Here is a 19,635-nt window from a genome sequence, read left to right as displayed (position 1 = left end):
CGTCTGAATAAAGGGGTCTGCGAGAGGCCACCTCAGGTGATCCATTCACAGAGCGCTGATGCGTTTGAAAGTCGGGCACCCGCAGGGCACAATGACTTAAACCTCATAACCGCACAAAACCTCTGAAGCTTCACAACAAAACACACTGCAAATGGCACAGTAAGATCAGATCAAAAGACCAGGCTGTCATGTACAAATATTACAGCAATGTCCCTGACAACAGCAACATTTACTAAATAGCAGTAAAAAAAGTGTATGAACACAGTCATGCTGTATTTCTGGATGAGAGTTGAACAAAACATGATTGTTGTAGAGGCAATAAAAGTAATGACTTAAATTTTAGTCAGTTTCTGTGTTTATTTTTTATTATTTAAAGTAGTATTTTATACTATTTAGTATTTATTCATATATTTAAATAGCTTGTATTATTTTAATTTTAAATTTAGTTTAAAGTTTAATAAATTTGTTATGTGCTACTGTCATTTTTAGTATTATTTTAAATATTTGTAATTTATTTAAACTTGAACTTATTTTATTTCAGTTAGTTGCCAAAGCAACATCTCATTCAAGAACACTTGGGCACAAGTCATATGTACGATTGACTCAGAATGAATAAATTATGGTTCTGAATTCACTCAACAGTTCCTTATTGAACTCAAAAGAGTCATTTGTTCATGAATCAGACTACACTGTATGCTTCTTTGCATGCATCCAGTGAAAAACAGCAATAAAAAGACATGCAGTTTATTAATAGTCTTTGTATTATTTTGTGCCACCCAGTCTGCCTCATCAGATTCAATTCGGACTGCAAGCTTACAACTCAGAAATAACTACTTCTTTTGGCACTGTAGAGGCACAGCAGATCATTCTGTTCTAGTCATTTTTTTTTTTTTTTTAATAGACTATTTTTTATGGTGAACCAGTTCTTGATTCCCAACCCTAGTCATATGGACTATTTTTAATGGTGTTTTTATTTTCATTCACTGTCAGAAAAAAATGTGCAAGAATTGTATCTTTAGGGGTACAACAGCTTGTCACTGGGGCGATACACACTTTATACTTCATCTACCTCTAAAGGCCAATTCACACCGCACTGACAGACGGCAACAGATACTTTGTCTGTGTTTTTCGGATAAGCCTGTTACCCCTGTCGGAGTCTGTCGGAGCTTGTTTTCGCCAACCGAACATGGTGAATCAGAATGAGAATATCTGAGAAGCGACATGCTGTAATCTGGTGACTATCAGTGTTGGTCTGCATCTGTCAGTGCAGTGTGAATTGGCCTTAAAGGGTATTAGTAGTTTTTCTTAAATGGAAAAGAGTAAGCATTAACATTCTGCTAAATTTCTTTTGTCTATTCCATGGAATAAAGAAAATCATAAATGTTTTGAACAACAAGAGGGTGAGTAATCATTTTTGGCTCAAGAACCATCTCTTTCACTTAACCAATCGTTTTTATGCCCTTGGCCATAACATGACAAGGGAATAAATCTGTCTGTTAACATGTCTGAGACCATCCTCCGGTTGAGGATCAATGACCGGTGAACAGCAGGGAGGGATGGCTATTTTTGGGCCAGTGGATCGATGAAAAACTGTAAAGCTTGGAGCAGTGGGCAGATTTCTTTCACTGCAGCGTCACTGTGCACTTACCTTCTCGATCTTCTCTGCCTCCAGAAGGTCACTGGGTTCGTTCAGGTTGGGCTTGAAAGTCTCCGGCTCCAGGCTGGCGGTGATGGACGTGCCATGTTTGGAGTTCACGTCCTCCCTTGTTGTGATCTAAAGACAGAAGACACCGTTAGCAAACCATCTAGTGCTTCATGCCGCATAAATCTGAGAGTATAACAAGGCACGGCTATAGATCTTCCCTGAAATTTACCCATAAACTCTCGCAGTAGGGATTTGGTATTCAAAACATTTGTGGAAGTAAAGCTGCATAAACTTAACATGCAAATTCATTCTGAGCAGGAGTTGAGTTGACTATCTATGGTGGAATTAACCTAAGGGGACACACTAACCTGAGACAACAAAACTAATCTCACAGGAAATGTTTTGGGTAGGCAATATGGGAGATTTTATTCATAAAAAAAGATTTGTTATGCATCGTTTCCCAAAGTCAGTGGTTCTCAACTAGTGGAAATTGTCAATTTCCCTATTCAGCCTGTCATTATAATAATTAGGCATGCTTATTCAGCTCATGGTAACATTAAAAACTTCATTATATGAGCGTAAGGATTCCTGTAGCTCAAACAGTATGCATGGTGCAAGTAACGTGTAGGTCATGGGTTTGATTCCCAGGAAACGCAAGAACTGATAAAATGTATACTTTAAATGCGATGTTTTTGTTCACTTTTATAAGCAATTTTTGTACTCTGTTGGATCACCACTTGACATTCAATCTAAAATCTGGCTCCTGAAGCATAACCAGTTGAGAAGCACTGCTCTAAAGCCTGTTACATCAGGACTAGTGGTGTTATTTTACAATGTAGTGCCACAGACAGTTAACATTCCCTCTAGTGGCCTGAACTCACTCAGGTTACACCGGCCGTGCTTCAATTACATCAATTGTTTACAACAAATAACCGAGCAGCAGTCAGTGCAGGTCTCGACCCAAACACCCGCTTGAACCTCAGAACATTCTGAACATGGAAATACAATCCACTTTCCCTAGTGCAGCTTCCAGAAAATTCCTCATTTCATTCATCTTGTGTTTTCTAGGGGGATGCAACTGCTTGGAATTTCCAAAAATAGAATATAGCAGATCAGCAATGACATAAAGCTTCTAATTTAAGCATCTAATAATCCGAAATTCCAAAAATTCCAAATTTTATTTAATTTGTGAGTTCTAAGAGAGACAAATTTCACTAGCAGTATTTTTGCAATTTTGCAGATACATGAAGTTCTAATTTGTGAATCTAAGAACTGCAAAATCACTTAAAGGGTTAGTTCACCCAAAAATGAAAATTCTCTCATTTATTACTCACCCTCATTTCGTTCCAAACCCGTAAGACCTTCGTTCATCTTCGGAACACAAATTAAGATATTTTTGATGAAATCCAAGGGTTTCTGAACCACACATAGGCAGTAGCGTCATCGCACCTTTTGAGGTCCAGAAAGGTAGTAAAGACATCATTAAAATAGTCCCGGTGACTACAGTGGTTCAACCTTAATGTTATGAAGCAGCAAGAATATTTTTTGTGCAAAAACAAAACAAAAATAACGACTTTATTCAACAATTTCTTCTTTGCCCTGTCAGTCTCCTATGACTGTTCTACATCCTTCCGTGTTCAGAACGGCGACCCATTATTGGCCAGCTCCTGCATCACATGTACAGCGTTGGCAAATACTGAGTCGGCATTCAGACATAAACACGGAAGCGATGCACTATGTGCACTATGCTCACTATGTGACAGGGTAGAGAAGAAATTGTTGAATAAAGTCATTATTTTTGTTTTTGCACACAAAAAGTATTCTCGTCTCTTCATAACATTACGGTTGAACCACTGTAGTCACATGGACGGTTTTAACGATGTCTTTAATACTTTTCTGGACCTCAAAAGGTGCAATGACATTGCTGCCTACGTGTGGTTCAAAAACCTCTCGTATTTCATCAAAAATATCTTAATTTGTGTTCCGAAGATGAACGAAGGTCTTATGGGTTTGGGATGACATGAGGGTGAGTAAGTAATGACAGAAATTTCATTTTTGGGTGAACTAACCCTTTAATGCCATTTGGTATAGAAAAAAAATTCAGGAAATTATGGAATTTTCTTCACAAACATTTTGGTTTTGTCTCATGGCTCAAACTTGCCATCCACAGCAAGGCAAATACAATCTACAAAACCTAGAACTACATCTGCAGGGTTCTACTGATTTTGTGCACCTGGAGGCGTTTGCATAGGGAGCGCAGATCTTCACTGTTTAACGCATCGATCCGGCGGTGGTACTCAGTCCATGACACTACCTGCTCCAGAAACAGGGGGACACAACCACACCGCTGAGCAGGACAAGATGAGGCCAAAATATGGACAAGAATGTGCAGTTTGGGACTCTTTTAATACAAGATGTTAGCTACCAAATTTTGAAAACTGCTGTCAGGAATGATCATCTTTATGGTATATGGAAGAGATGAGTGTAAGATTGAAAGTCTAGATCATGTCTATACGTGAAACTACAGTACAAATGTGAGCAGACAACACAGAAAGTGTTTTGCATGATTGTGTGAACTGTTTTGCATGAAGCTCTGCAGACAGAGATGAAAATCATATTCATAGCAGCTAACATAAGCCATAGCAGAGCCACATAGAAATAACAAACACCCAATGTCCCCACTGAAACCAAATATTGTCATTATTTACTCGTTCTAAAAATCATCCAAAATGCTGCATACTTGATCAGAAAGCCCTTAAAATCACACAGCTTGTCTTATAGACCAAACCACTTGAATACAAAAATCAAACATGCACCTCTAAGCAAGAATACCACCTTATGCTGACCTTGAATTTTTACTGCATGTAATCTACAGTAAATGTCAACCCTGACCCGTCATATTTAAACAGCTTGTTGGTTGCCACACCTATTAAGTATGTGACGCATTTGATAACACATTTAACTCATGAAAGAATAGTTCACCAGAAGGTTAAACTTTTGTCATTTACCACTGCTCAGGTCATACTGTATGCCTTTCTTCCGGAAAGGTTAAATTCTGAGGAGTACCATAGCCAATACACTATTCTGTATTATGAAAGTGAATGGGGTCTGGGGCTGTCAAGCTTCAAAATGATAAAAAAAAAAAAAAACACACACTGCTTAATCCTGCTTAGAGGTGGCCTGAATGCAATTATAATGGCATAAATAATGTTATTGAGATAATGTTTTAAATAAAAAATAAAAATTTCAATAGAGAAATATAAAATGATGGTAAAACATTGTGTGCTTTTAAAACAATAAACTAAAACCGCCAGTAGGTGGCGGCAAGTCACTGTCTTAATGAGTAAGGGAACGAGTGGCTGTATATGAATGGGTCATTGAATCATTGACTCTCCCGATTCGTTCAAAGCCGCAGATTCGTTCACTAACGAAACACCGTTGTGTGTTACTCAGTTTCACTGAGGCTTTAGTTGGAAATATTATTTAGTTGAAAAATAGAGCAAACAATATTGACAATACTGTGTTTACAAATATTGTACTTTTGTACTGTGTGTACAAAATCAATATAACATTTGCAATCGTGTGGAGATTCTGGAAAAATGCATTCTATAAATAGACTAAATTATTATATTAACATTAAAACAAAAACTTGCACAGGGTATGTTTTGTATCAAAGAGAGTTTGAGTCTTAAATCGATTTATGTACTCTCTGTGTCTATATTTGTTATTCATGCTAGTAAGAGACACGATTGCTTTATATGATAAACAGATTAAATTCCACATATAAACATTGATCAGAGAACATAAACAGAAGCTCAACCGAACCTGCTTGATGCATGAGAACAAACCTCATCGGTTCTTGCACGTCAAGCAAGCATGCTTGAGCTTCCAATTATCATAACTGATGTGTGTGTTGATCAATGTTTACATGTGAATAAATTAAATCTGTTCAGCGTATAAAGCAATCGAGTCTCTTCAGAAAATTTGGACTAAACTACTCAATTCATATGGATTAGTTTTACGATCTCTAGTGATGGGAAACCAAGGCTTTCGGAAGCATTTGAGGCTTTCGTCGAAATGTGCCGAAAAACGGTTCCTTACTTGAAGCTTTTAACACAGTGCGCATTAGCGACATCTGGTGGTCAGACTTGTTTTCTCCACCATATCTAAATCGTCGCAGAGCAGATCTACGGTTTGAAAAAGCACTTGACCAAAGCTTCGGAAGTCCGTGACATACGGAATCACTCTTGTCTTGAATCAGTTCTATCTAATCTCATCTAAATTAATTTGTGACAATTAGACCACCACTCGTGTCATCTCGTGTAACCTGATCAACGGATTCACATATTGATCAATAATATAAGATCTGTGATCATAACTGACATTAGTAGTAAAACAAATATTTTGGGTGAGCTGTTTAACCCTTATGTTATGTTCAGGGTCTCTGAGACCCCAGCAATAAAACAGGATTAAATGCATTTTACTTTATGCAACTGAAGTGCCAATTTTTTCAAACCAGCTGTCCCGATTTTCCGATACTGCATGACGTTCAATTCAATTCAATTCAATTCACATTTATTTGTATAGCGCTTTTCACGATACATATAATTTCAAAGCAGCTTTACAGAGAATGCATGTCAACATTACAATTTAAAGAATGCAGTTAGCAAATAATGTAATAATTTAGGCAATTAATTTACAATCACTGTTAGCAGTTTAACAGAAGGTAGAAGCAATGAGCTCCTGGAAAAATGAATTACATTAACAATAATGTTCGAAGCTTCAAACGTCATCAATCATGTGGTATTGTCATTTCGATACAAGCATCGGTACAGTGTGCGATACAATAGTGCTTTGAAAACTGCGTCGGAGCCTCGAAGCCTCGGTATCAACCGTCCCATCACTAATGATCTCTTTATGAACTTTCTGAAGCATTAAAGGTGCTACAGAGGATCTTTTCGTCGACTGAGAAACCAAAGACTGTTAGTGAGTTTTTGAAATGAGCGCATGCGTAAGAACAATGCCCCTCCTTCACAGCTCATTTCGAGGGAACGTTTATGCGATGATCGCATAAACGATTGGCTGATGTTTTTAAGGCCCTACCTCGTGCACAGATGATGTATATTAATATTATTCCTTTCAGTGCACCTAATAAATAGTCTTTTATCAGTTAGTAAAGACAGTTTCAAGTAATATTGCAAAAATGTATAAAACAAAACATCCTCTGTAGCACCTTTAAAGTAGTTGCACAGCTGTCAATGGAGGGACAGAAGTCGCTCAGATTTCATTACAAATATTTTCATTTGTATTCCGAAGATGAAGGGTTTGGAACGACATGAGGGTGAGTAATTAATGACAGAATTTTAATTTTTGGGTGAACTATCCCTTTAAGCTTTTTTTGAAGCTTAAAAAGTCTAGTCCTATTCACATTCCTTATATAGAAAAGAGCAACGAGGACGTTCCCTTTGAACTCCTCTTTCTTGTTTCACGGAAGAAGTCATGCTGGTTTAGAATTTGGAATGTCATGACGGAGAGTAAATGATTACTGTTTTTTTTTTTTTGGTGAACTATCCCTTTAAAGTCCCGCAAAAAGCCGACTTATACACAGTAAAAGCGAAATGACCAAGCCAGCAGTCAAGACGGTAAATAAAAGTTTTAGCCGATAAGTTGCCACTTTACAACCCTCAATAATGTACAAGGAGGAAGGTAAACTAGAGCATTCATAAAAAATGCAGCTCGTCTCCGGTGAGACATCCACTGATTCACTCACACACACACACAAGCTCCAGCATCACAGATGAAACAGCAGTAACATCAGCAGACTGTCGCATCTCACTTTTATACGGTTTTACTTTAAAAGCAGCAACACAAACCCATCAAGACAGCTCGCGTCAATCAACTCAGCAAGACATTATAAGCTAATAATTCAAAAGACCGCTCACACATTACGCTCCAGTAAACGCATTCACGCAACACACTTGTGTTTACATACATAAGTGTACTTAGGAGTCAGTGGTTTTCCATCCTTCACCCGCTTCGAGAACATGATCTCACTATCTGCCACATTCAGCCTTCCTTCGGCCGACCGACAACATGCCATATTCAGATATAAACACGACGACAAGATAATGACGGACACCTCTGGGAGCCAATGACATCGCACGAAACGGAACAATTCGGTCTCTGATTGGCTCTGGTAAAATACATTCCGCCTCGTGTACGGAAGACTTCAGTGCATTTAAAGGGACGATAGCACCTAAACGCGACCTCTAAATGTTTTATTTTATTTTTATCAACAGTGCTTGCGAATGAGTCAAATGATGTAACACGGAGGCATCCAAACGAACACTATGAAAAACATTTAGGCTGTCGACGAGTACTCATACACACGTTCTTTATCTGTATTAAACATGCCTGTATTTAGTTCCCTTTATCGTTAAACCAATAAGCTGCTTTTGAGCAGAATAACTGCAACACTCTGGCCATGTTTCAAATGTCACTTACAATGAACACTAAATAACCTAATGAGTTGCCTGCCTAGACAGCATTTTTGAGCATGATGCCTACAACGATGGGCTGTTCACTATGGTTTGAGAAACAACAAGGTAGCAAAATTAAGGCAATATAATACCAGATGCATGAACACATTATTTAGTACTCATAGTGAGGAAGTAAATGTATTTAGTACATGCTTTAACTCAAATCATAACTGAGTAATTGTAATATTTTACATTTTCTTTCATAACTCACAAAGTACTTCAAATCTACCTGTCATTTTTTGTATAAGAAACATGCCAATGATTATAAAATATTTACACTGAATAATAATATTACATTTAACACAAGAAGTCAGAGTATTACAACCGCCCCCAGCTAATTTAACACTTAAAAATGATCCTAATCCACTCGCTGTATATCAAAAAAGAGCACACCTCAAAGTAACAATATAATTGCTTTTTTGAATAATTTCACCTTTAAATGATACTAATTCTTTTAGCTGTCAGGAATAATGTGTCTAAAGCAAAAGTGCAAGTGCTTATACTTAATAAATAGAATAAAATTGTGACAACTAGTCAAAATGCTTGTAAAACATATACAGAATATTGTATTGCGTATAATATTATCAGCATAACATATCGAGTGAATAGTTGAAAAGTATGCCTCTCTTTTTGCTTTAATGACAACAGCACTTGAGCAGACAGATTTCACAAGTACGTGCAAAACCTGATGATTCATGTTATCTCAGATTGGTCTCAGTGCATCCTCTGTTAAAGAAGCCTTCAAGTAGATATTTTAATGAAACAATGTACATTTTATATTTGAATGCCCCAAACTTGTTAACATTTAACTGCCGAACAATGTTCTAATTTACAGGCGTCACAATTTTGTTTCAATTCTCACTAAGTGAAACAACTGCACTCAAGAGGTAATTTGACTGAGCATGTGCTAAACAAGTGTCATTACTCTAACTTGTTTAGTGTTACAATTGACCCCCTGAGTATCCTGGGGCTCACAATATACGGTTGAGTTCATGACTCGCGCCGCCGCTGTGGCCATGATCAGAGAAAGTTAATTTTACTTATTCATATCAAAAGATCATGTGGCTTTGCAAAGATCCTCCAGTTCTAGAATAACAAATCAGACTATTTTGTTCCCTGCATCATTAATTTAAAGTCAAATTAAATGCTGCCATGGTCGTAGTATCGGTTTCTCAGTGCCACAGATTAGTTTCAATACGGCAACCGGAACACAATAACATGCAGGGAAATATCAGGTGGTAATGTTCCCTATTATTCAATCAGTAAAACATCCAAACTGAGCTTTATGAAGGACCACCACACCACGCAAAATACATAAGATAAAAACACTTGCACCTGTAGGCATGATTTGCTTGTATCTTATTCGTAGTCAGGCTAAACCATGCCTTTTAGACATGACTGAGGGATTTATGCATGCATAAACTGCATACATGTGCCTCTTTCTTGAAAAAAACAAAAACAATAAAAAAAAACAAAAAAATAAAAAAAAAACAATTGCACACTCATGCAAAACACCAGCTGCAAGCTCACAGTGAACAGTGCATCTTGGTTTCACAAGAAACGTATTGACCAAGTGCAAAACAACCCAGCCTGAGAAACATTCAGCAAGATTGAATACAGAAGCTCTGACAACAAAGTATGACTGGTGCATGAAGGTGTATGAAGTGCAGGGAACACAATAAAGACACTTCCAGACACCTGGAACATAGAAACAGACAATAAAGGCACAAAGACAGGTGCAAATACAATAAAGAGAAAATATCTGAATCAAATACAGTGCATATCAACACAGTGAAAACAGACACAGGCATAAATCACAGATATATGATCAATTCAAACATGGGACCTGGACGGGCCATACCTCCCACTCCTTAGTTGAACTTTCTACAGTTTGCTGCTCCTCGTTTGCCTCAGACTCCTCGATTTTCTTTACCACGATGAAGCCAGGATCACGGCTGATGATTCCTAGCCCATCCCCAAAAACATCAGGGCTCCACTGGATGAAGAAAACGTACAGGTGGTCTGACCTAGAGAAACGATGGCAAATACATTGTTAAAAATTATGCTACGTGTCATCCATTAATTGTATAATATGAGTCAGAATTTTTCGCTCTAATTTTAGAGAAAAATCTGAGGAATTCTGTGGAAGGGATTTAGACATTGTTAAATATGTAAAAGGTGCAGTAAAGGATTTCTGAGAAACACTGTTGATCGACACCCAAAAACATACAACAGCATATCTCGGTTCTGTGAGAAACAGCAGAAAGCAATGTTACTCACGTATTGTGCAGAAACAAATCAACCTCCGTGTCCGTTTTCAGGCCTTCCTGCTCTCTAGTGTCTTTCCAGCACTGGAAAACTTTTCCCATATTAACACGGGTCCTTTTGCCTGATCATAACCCTTTTTCTTCCAATTATATTCCTCTGACCTTTTCCTCTTTGGTAATATCTCAGTTTTCTTCAGTCTTTCTACAAATGTCCCTCTTGCTCACGCTCCTCCATCGTACGCCCCCATTGCTGATTGGCTACAAAAGTGTTTTGGTGCTCTGTGGATCTGTGGTTATTTCTCCTATTTACACAGCCAGGACTGTGTATGTGCAAACACAATATTTTTTTCAGCACACATACACACATCGAACAAATATTCACAAAATTGTTTAGGTGCTGATTAATATTTTCAATAGCGTTTCTCAGAAATCGCTTACTGCACCTTTTTACTGGTAGGATACAGAATAATCCAAATATAATCCACTTTTATTTATTAACGGCACAGTATGTAAGTTTCGCCACTAGAGGTCGCTTATTCAAAACAATAACACAGTGTCCTAACCAGACGCAACGCCGTGGCATGCGATAAAAGGTATCTTTTCCATGTTAATCAGAGTTTTTGTCCTAATCAGACGCGACGGCGACAAGCGACGATTCTATTTTAGAGACAGTTTATATTTCTCTGCGAAAAACAACACAAAGTATGGCAATGATAATATCAGGTACTGTTTATGTGCTTTATTTAATGTTAAAAGCATCTAATGTGAGTTTGAATATCATTCTGTGTTCCCTGCTTTTTAGCTGTAATGAAAACAACACTGGCTAATTCACCTCAGATCTTGAAAATAAATAAATGAGCGTTCAAACTGTCGACTCCATGCAAACAAACAAGTGTATTCTATGACAAAGATTGGTTCAGTCACTCTGTATGTACTTTAAATAATGTTTAAATGGTGTAATATTTATGAATTTTACTATGTACTTGCCTATTTCATTGTGTCTGCTGTGCTCTTGCCGAGAGAGCCCGCCCACACTCTCTTCTGATTGGCTGTGGTTTTTGATTGATTTTATTGCTTCTCTTTGTCGCGTCGCATCTAGTGCGGACAGTCAAATTGCTCGTCACTGGAATCTTATCTCATCTCGTCTGGACACGATGTAACAAAGGCGTAGCTTGATGACGCTGTGAATGAGCATGGAATCGTGGGAGTTCATGCTGAAATCTTGTAAATGGGTGAGCTAATGTAATAAAGTTTTATTAACGTTACTGTGATATGAAGCAGGGTGGGGCCGAGAGACTGGGACATTTTACATTGCTGTTTTTATTATGTTCATGTGCCACAGTCGGCTGCTGGTGCTCCTTTCATTTTGCTGTTTATGCTTAATTTACATTTAAAGTTACGTTTAACGGCCGCCTTCTTTTTCCCCTGAACTTGAACTTTAAGAAATAGCTACAAGTGCTGAATTACTACTCATACAGGTCACTTTATTTGACAAATTAAAATGATGGGGTAACACAGCTCTGTTTTACTTGGTTGAAACAATCAAACTAAAAATACATTTGAGTGAGTTGAAAGTTATGTTAATGTGCGTTTGCATGAGACACTTGCAGTAAGCTAGATCGATATTAGAATATAATATCGTATAGTGTTGCTAAATGACACGGAACATTACACTGGTTAAAACTGCTGATTTCTCTGGATTTAAACGTTGAAAACATTTGGATAATGCAAGTGCACAAGTCAACAAAATACATTTAAATAAGATTATTCTAGTGGTTTTTGAAAATTTTAATCCAAATATCCTACATATTGTGCCTTTAAGGTGTTTCTGGATATAATGTTTTTAGCAAGTTATCTGGATGGGTAGAAAATAGTGGATGTACTGTGAATCTAAAATGTATTTTACATTTTTTTTTTTTATTTATTGCATTAATACATATTGCTGAAAAAAAAACAGGTATCATTAATATACACATTCAAGATTCAAAAGTTTGGGGTAGGTAGGATTAAAAAGAAAATGTTTTTTTTTTTTTTTTTTTTTTTTTAAGTCTCTTATGCTTAACCATTTAACCAAAAATACAGTGAAAAGTAAACAGTAACAATGTAAAAAAATATATAATTACAATTTAAAATACATTTTCTATTTGAATATATTTTAATAATATATTTTTTGAAAATGTAATTTATTCCTGTGATGCAAAACAGAATTTTCAGCATCATTACTTTTATTTCACTTTGTTTCATACTTTTATTTCAAACATTTATTTATAGGATTCTTTAATAAATAGAAAGTTTAAAAGAACATTTTTTGAAATAGAAATCTTTTGTAACATATTTACTGGCACTTTTGACCAGTCATAAATTTTTCTGAACAATGCGTCTTTGCTAAATAAAAGCATCGCTTTTTTTCAAGAAAAAAAAAAAAAAAAATCTTACTGACCAATAACTGGGTCATAACTGAACGGTAGTGCTTGTTTGCTTTTTTTTTTTTAATAGGCATTTCCGTGGAAAACTCAGTGTGACTTGCATAAGGATGCGACAGGCGGCTGACAAGCAGCGTGAGCTTCAAAGCCTCGTCTCTCTGCCCCTGCTCTCACACCATTGTCATGATACTTTACACTGATCATCTGGGTCGCCACCCAACTAGGTCACGTAGCCGGGCCCGGCCATGTCTCAGTGACAACAACAGACAGCAGTTTGGCCACAGAGCTTTGCAGTTCTCCAGGAGTACAGACTCTGTTCAGCACTATACCACACAATACGTCTGGAGTTATTTCTCTAACATGCAGACTGTCGACACTAATCTATTCTGACTCTCTCATTCTGATTTAGCCTAGAAAGTGTTTCCTAAAAAATATCTGTGACTCATCTCATGAAGTGATAACAGACAGAATAAGTTCCAGTGGGATGAAGAACACTGAGCGCTTGTGTTGAATCAGAGGGTAGATGAAATGAGACAAAGACAGCACTGTTTCAGTACTAGAGAGCAAATTGCATAAAAAGACCGAGTCAAATTAACATAATTTCTCATTTAAAATAAAAGCGAATTCTTGCAACTTGACTTCAATTGAATTAAGCTGTGTAATTTTATAGAGAAACATGTATAGGTCACATTTCAACTCTAATTATCTTATTCTAATTATATTATTATCTAATAATAATAATAGTAGTAGTAGTGAAAATAATGGTAATACTTTTATTTACAAACACTTTACAATAAGATTTTACATTAGTACTACATTAGTTAATATGAAATAATGAACAACACTTCTACAGCATTTATTAATCTTCATTAATGTTAATCTCAAAATGTACTAATACATTATTAAAATCAAAAATTATATATTTTTATTAACTAACATTAACAAAGAATAAAGGTGCCCTAGAATTAAAAATTGAATTTATCTTGGCATAGTTGAATAACAAGAGTTCAGTACATGGAAAAGACATACAGTGAGTCTCAAACACCATTGTTTCCTCCTTCTTTTGTAAATGTCATTTGTTTAAAAGACCTCCGAAGAACAGGCGAATCTCAACATAACACCGACTGTTACATAACAGTCGGGGTGTACGCCCCCAATATTTGCATATGCCAGCCCATGTTCAAGGCATTACACAAGGGCAGCCAGTATTAACGTCTGGATGTGCACAGCTGAATCATCAGACTAGGTAAGCAAGCAAGAACAATAGCGGAAAATGGCAAATGGAGCAATAATAACTGACATGATCCATGATATCATGATATTTTTAGTGATATTTGTAAATTGTCTTTCTAAATGTTTCGTTAGCATGTTGCTAATGTACTGTTAAATGTGGTTAAAGTTACCATTGTTTCTTACTGTATTCACGGAGACCACAGCCGTCGTTATTTTCATTTTTAAACACTTACAGTCTGTATAATTCATAAACACAACTTCATTCTTTATAAATCTCTCCAACAGTGTAGCATTAGCCGTTAGCCACGGATCACAGCCTCAAATTCATTCAGAATCAAATGTAAACATCCAAATAAATACAATACTCACATAATCCAACGCATGCATGCAGTATGCATGACGAACACTTTGTAAAGATCCATTTTGAGGGTTATATTAGCTGTGTGAACTTTGTTTATGCTGTTTAAGGCAAGCGCGAGCTCCGGGGGCGGGGGAGCACGAGAATTAAAGGGGCTGCAACCTGAATCGCTGCATTTCTAATTATGCCCCAAAATAGGCAGTTAAAAAAATTAATTAAAAAAAATCTATGGGGTGTTTTGAGCTGAAACTTCACAGACACATTCAGGGGACACCTTAGACTTATATTACATCTTGTAAAAAAACGTTCGATGGCACCTTTAATAAATGCTGTAAAAATATATTGCTCATTGTTAGTTCATGTTAGTTAAACATGGGTCCATGATTTTTGATTTCACTTTTTTAACTTTAGTTAACAACACTCACAGCTCAAAACAAAAGGCAGATTTTTTTTTTTTTTTACAGAAATCGCTTTTTAAGGACAACAACAAACATGTGGTAGGGACTACAACAAGCTTTTTCCCGGGTTGGTGACATCACCAACCCTAAAATTTACATAAACCCTGCCCCCAAGAACACTCAACAAAGGGGGTGAGGCCATGTTGGGCTGCTTTAGAGAAGAGGAAGAGTTGTTGTAGTAGAGTGTTGTTACCATGCCGTCATTTTACATCAGACTGCTTCACAAACGAGGGTCAATTCAATGCTGGATTTGCACAAAAGTTTAACATGACGGCAAAATCGTCATTTTGGCTGTGTGAGATTCTCCAGCTTTTGTTAACAAAGGAGACCTTATTGTAAAATGTTACCCACAGAAAAGAAACAGGAAAGAAAAATATTTAAATTGAATTATTTATTCAATTTTTTTTCAATTTTTTTCAATATTTATTTTAAATTTTTTTTTTTTTGCTGTTAGGTCCAATATGAAAATCAATAAATAAACAAACAAACAAATAAATTAAGAATTGGTTGACACTGTAACTGCGGTCTTAGCAGCATGTAAAAGAGATATCCTTCAGCAATTTCACATAACCTCACCCCTAAATATCACAGGGAAAAAAAAACTGTTGTTGGTCACTTTACATGTCAGTCAGATGGCTCCTTCTTGTCTAAGTGGGTGGTTCTGCCAGAGTAAAGTGCAATATGGAGCAGACTTTATATCAATAATGGACACAAGCTGTGTAGGACTAAAGTTTGAGTCCACGTCTGACTCACCTCTCTTGGGGAACGGCAAACCAGTACTCGTGCTTACGGTCACGCTGTGCGTACTGCTGCATCGAGGCGCTGGCGTTGGACACAAATGTCTTCTTCATGGCCTTGCCCACCCGCAGACACAGAAACTTGTGAGACTTCTGCCTCTCCTTGGACACCATGAGCCCTGAAACACAGAAACAAAAGCTCATCCTAAAATCACAGCTAAAACATCTACTATAATATAAAGAAATTGAAATTGAAATGGCGCTTGCAAAAACTCCTAATACAAGACTAAGTTTGAGTGGCCACCTATAAAATGTACAGTAATACATTAATAATCAAGGACATGAAGCACAGTATCTCAATAGTCACTGGAATAAAAACACAGTGCCTCAAATGAACTAAACCCTGCCCGGGAGATCGGAGCTGAAACCAATGCATCTTTTGTTAATAACTGATTAGAAGGTCAACGCAGCAGGAGATGTAGAAAGAAACACCTTACACCAGTGTTGTAGGAGCCAAAGCCATTTACACAGCCAATGCAACATTAATCTACTTACACCGCAGCACACAGTGGGAGGGCATTCATTTTCAATGGACTAATTTGGTGTGTAATTCAGATGACTTTTGAAGTCGGTCCTGAGCTGTGGTAATAACCCCTTGTGATTTGTCAGAACGGTTCGATGATTCAAAAAGGGACATTTGCTGGGACAGGAGTCAAAGTTCGTTCTCATGCCATTAGGCTGATTAGTACTGCTGTTGAATGCGAGGAAAAAACAGTATTGTCTAAAAAGTATATTTTAGTCTTTTGAAGTTTAAGGGGTCATTTCATAAATTTTTGTCATCTTGAAATATTTATATTTAATATATAAAAAATATTGCTGTGCTTTCATGTTGTTGCTGTGAAGCAAAACTTAGCACACAAGTTGTATGGACTACTTTAATGATGTTGTTTTGCAGCTTGACAATATATAAAACAGGTAAAAGTTAGGGATGCACGATATATTGGCCACCGTATCGGTATTGGCCGATATATGTTTTTAATGTTATAGTTATCGGCCCAATAATAAGGCCTGATATATAAATAATGGATTATTTCCTTCAACTGAGACACTTCAGATGCATACTGTTCACCTTGATGGTTTTAAATTGCTTGAAATATGCTTGGAGTCACTTCAAAAAGGAAAATACAGTTAAGTGCAACATGTGCAATGCAAGTCTGTCATATAGGCTAAATAAAATTTTAATGAGGACATTATAATCGTGTGCTTGGGACATGGCTTTTAATGGTAAAACCTTTGTTTTTGTAATCAGGCTCTCAAAAATTATATAAAAATTTGGATTTAGATTTATCGACCAATTTATTGGTTATTGGCTTTCAAATATAAAGTATTATCGGTTATCGGTATCAGCCAAGATTTTCATATCGGTGCATCCCTGGTAAAAGTTAAACAACTGAAAACTTTTTGCTCCTGCACTTGAAAAATTGGCAGATGTCCAACCCCATTTTCACACATTAATATTATAGCATCTATACGGCTTCATTCGCACTACCTCATCATGACTGGACTTTCTTAACAACGAATATGCATTGTTGAAATGTGGGCGGTCACATGTTCGTGTTTTCATCTGATGTCAGCAAGCTGCCTATGTTCAGAAACAAGCCATATGTTTTCAACTCTTTTATCTCACAAAATCAAGGAAACTGCTTGATTTAATTGCTCATGATATGATGCCTTTAAATCACTCCTGGGCTCATTCTAAAAGCCGGATCAGCCGTTAGTGTTGAATAACTATCAGCAGATGACTCATACTCTGGGATGGAAAGCACCTTGGGCATACAGAGAGCTCAGCACGTCTAGAGCTGAAAAGCATGGAAGAATAATGATAAAAATATACAAGTGAGAGTCTAAGAATGAACATTTCATTATCTGCTTTCCATTATAATTATATGGAGCCTAGTGGACATACTGCTCAGCCCTGAATAATAGCGCTCTGGCATCTCATGTGTATATCATACCATTGTATTATATGCACCTGTACCTTCTACATACCACTGATTATGAATATTATAATCATTCAGTACCTTGGTATAGGGTTATATTCGATTCAGTACAACACAATGCAAATTGTTTTGTTTTCTCACCCCATTATTGATGATTTATAATTATTATTATTTTTTTACATTTTAAGCCTTACATTTTTGTTCAACTTATCAGAAAACAAGACAACAACAAGTAGGGCCCTATCATACACCTGCTGCAATGCGACGCCAGGCGCGACGCAAGGGTTTTTTGCTAGTTTCAGCCCAACACAGTTCTCATTTTCACTTCAACTGGCTTTTAAAGGGAATGGGAGAAGATTGGTTTATTGCACGTTACACCCAAAACACAACCATTACTCATTAAGAGAATAGGGACAACCCTTTTAGACCATGCGCCGGACGCGCCAACCAGAGACTTCAACTCTGCTACATCAGTATCAATACAAAATCGACACCTCAAGCAATAAATAACCAGCCATGTGTGACTGATAAAAACTAGGTCTGCCAACAGATTCAATAATTCAATGTCAACAACTTGTGATTAATCATATTATTTGTAGTTAATATTAACATTTTCAGCTATACTTTTAAAGAAAGAACTACCTGTTGTTTCTGATGCATGTAATGTTGATGTGCATGTGCAGTTGTGATGGGCTTTAGCTTATCTCGCCGTCAGACAGAGGGCTGCTGGCACAGTCGCGTCAAGAGATCAAAGCAGCGTGTAAAAGCCGTGGTAAAGTGTCCCTGCGCTCCCTCAGGTGATAACAGTTGAGCCACTTTTCATTTCCCAGCACTCTCTCGTCTTGCCATCAATAAAGCCACACAACACAAGGTTATCAGCACTTCCCAGCATGCCCTATGCTAGACTAACACCAGGACAGAAGCTTACTTTGATAGTAAAATGTAAGAACGCTGTACTATAATGTCAATGCTTGTTACAATGACACTAAATGTGCAAACTGGCTCAAAAGAAAGAACTTTATATTATTTAAACAGAACATTTTAGGCTATTGAGTTTTCAGGGGTATACACACACACACAAACATATAAATATATGTATATAAACAGGGCTTGACAATAACTTTTTTGCTCATCAGCCAATGTGGCTAGTGGTTTTCTAAAGTTACTAGCCACTCAGCATTTTCATGGCCACAATTTTGACATCAATACCATGAGGAAAAACTGCCATATAGATATTTTTAATATTATCTCATAATTTGGCAGCAGGTATATTAGGCTGCTGTCACTTTAAGACCTGACGCACAGATCCATTATACTTTTACACATGTTTTCTTTCTCAACTGTTACATTCAATTAAAACATAACTGACTGTGTTCATGTGAATACTTGCCAAGACTGGCATTTTGACATTATTTTGTGTGTATTTGAATGTTTAAGCACAACAAGCAGCGAAAAAGAACTCAATTTAGTATTGAGAGGTAGCTTTATATGCATGTACTTTGGGTGTGAGCACAAAATCTGTGGGAATGAGTAAAATTATACTCAATATGTGCAATCTCACGCAGAAATTCAAGCCTTGTAACACCAACAATATTCATCCAGAGCAAATGAAATGAGTAAGTGAGGGGAGGCAGGTTTGTGTGTCAACCTGCTGTTGAGCAGCTGGTATCGTGTATCTATTCTGCAGAAAATGAGTATTGGAAGCGTTTCAGATATTTCAGTATTGATATGTATCGAAAAATTTATATTTTTGACAACACTACATTGCACTTAGTTATTTCAAATGCCTTTTGAAAAGACTACAATTGAATTTTTTTTTTAAAATTCAACCTGACAAAGCGGCTAGTTGGAGTGACTGCGTTACACGCCACTGCTGAAATCCACCCACGTTTGGTGGGTTGGTGGATGTTAATGTCAAGCCCTGTATATAAATATATAAAAATAAAGAAAATGTAAAAATACATTAAACAAAATA

The 19,635-nt window shown here is 36.8% G+C and overlaps 1 protein-coding gene across 7 annotated transcripts in view; it reads right to left on the bottom strand.

The window, feature by feature from the left end:
* oxr1a (oxidation resistance 1a) overlaps positions 1-19,635 on the bottom strand; it is a 180,453-nt gene that overhangs the window by 5,935 nt on the left and 154,883 nt on the right. For 5 of the 7 annotated variants that reach the window (XM_048154020.1, XM_048154021.1, XM_048154019.1 and 2 more), the window contains 4 exons: positions 15,677-15,839; positions 10,046-10,211; positions 3,879-3,959; positions 1,649-1,774 (listed from right to left, as the gene is read on the bottom strand). In XM_048154020.1, coding sequence (XP_048009977.1) covers positions 1,649-1,774; positions 3,879-3,959; positions 10,046-10,211; positions 15,677-15,839 — 536 coding nt within the window. Of the gene's footprint in view, positions 1-1,648; positions 1,775-3,878; positions 3,960-7,637; positions 10,004-10,045; positions 10,212-15,676; positions 15,840-19,635 lie in introns of those variants that run through there. The other 2 variants (XM_048154022.1, XM_048154025.1) reach the window with 2 other exon arrangements.

This window comes from Megalobrama amblycephala, linkage group LG13, assembly GCF_018812025.1.
Source record: "Megalobrama amblycephala isolate DHTTF-2021 linkage group LG13, ASM1881202v1, whole genome shotgun sequence".
NCBI classification, from domain to species: Eukaryota; Metazoa; Chordata; class Actinopteri; order Cypriniformes; family Xenocyprididae; genus Megalobrama; species Megalobrama amblycephala.
This window is presented reverse-complemented; position numbering and strand designations above follow the sequence as displayed.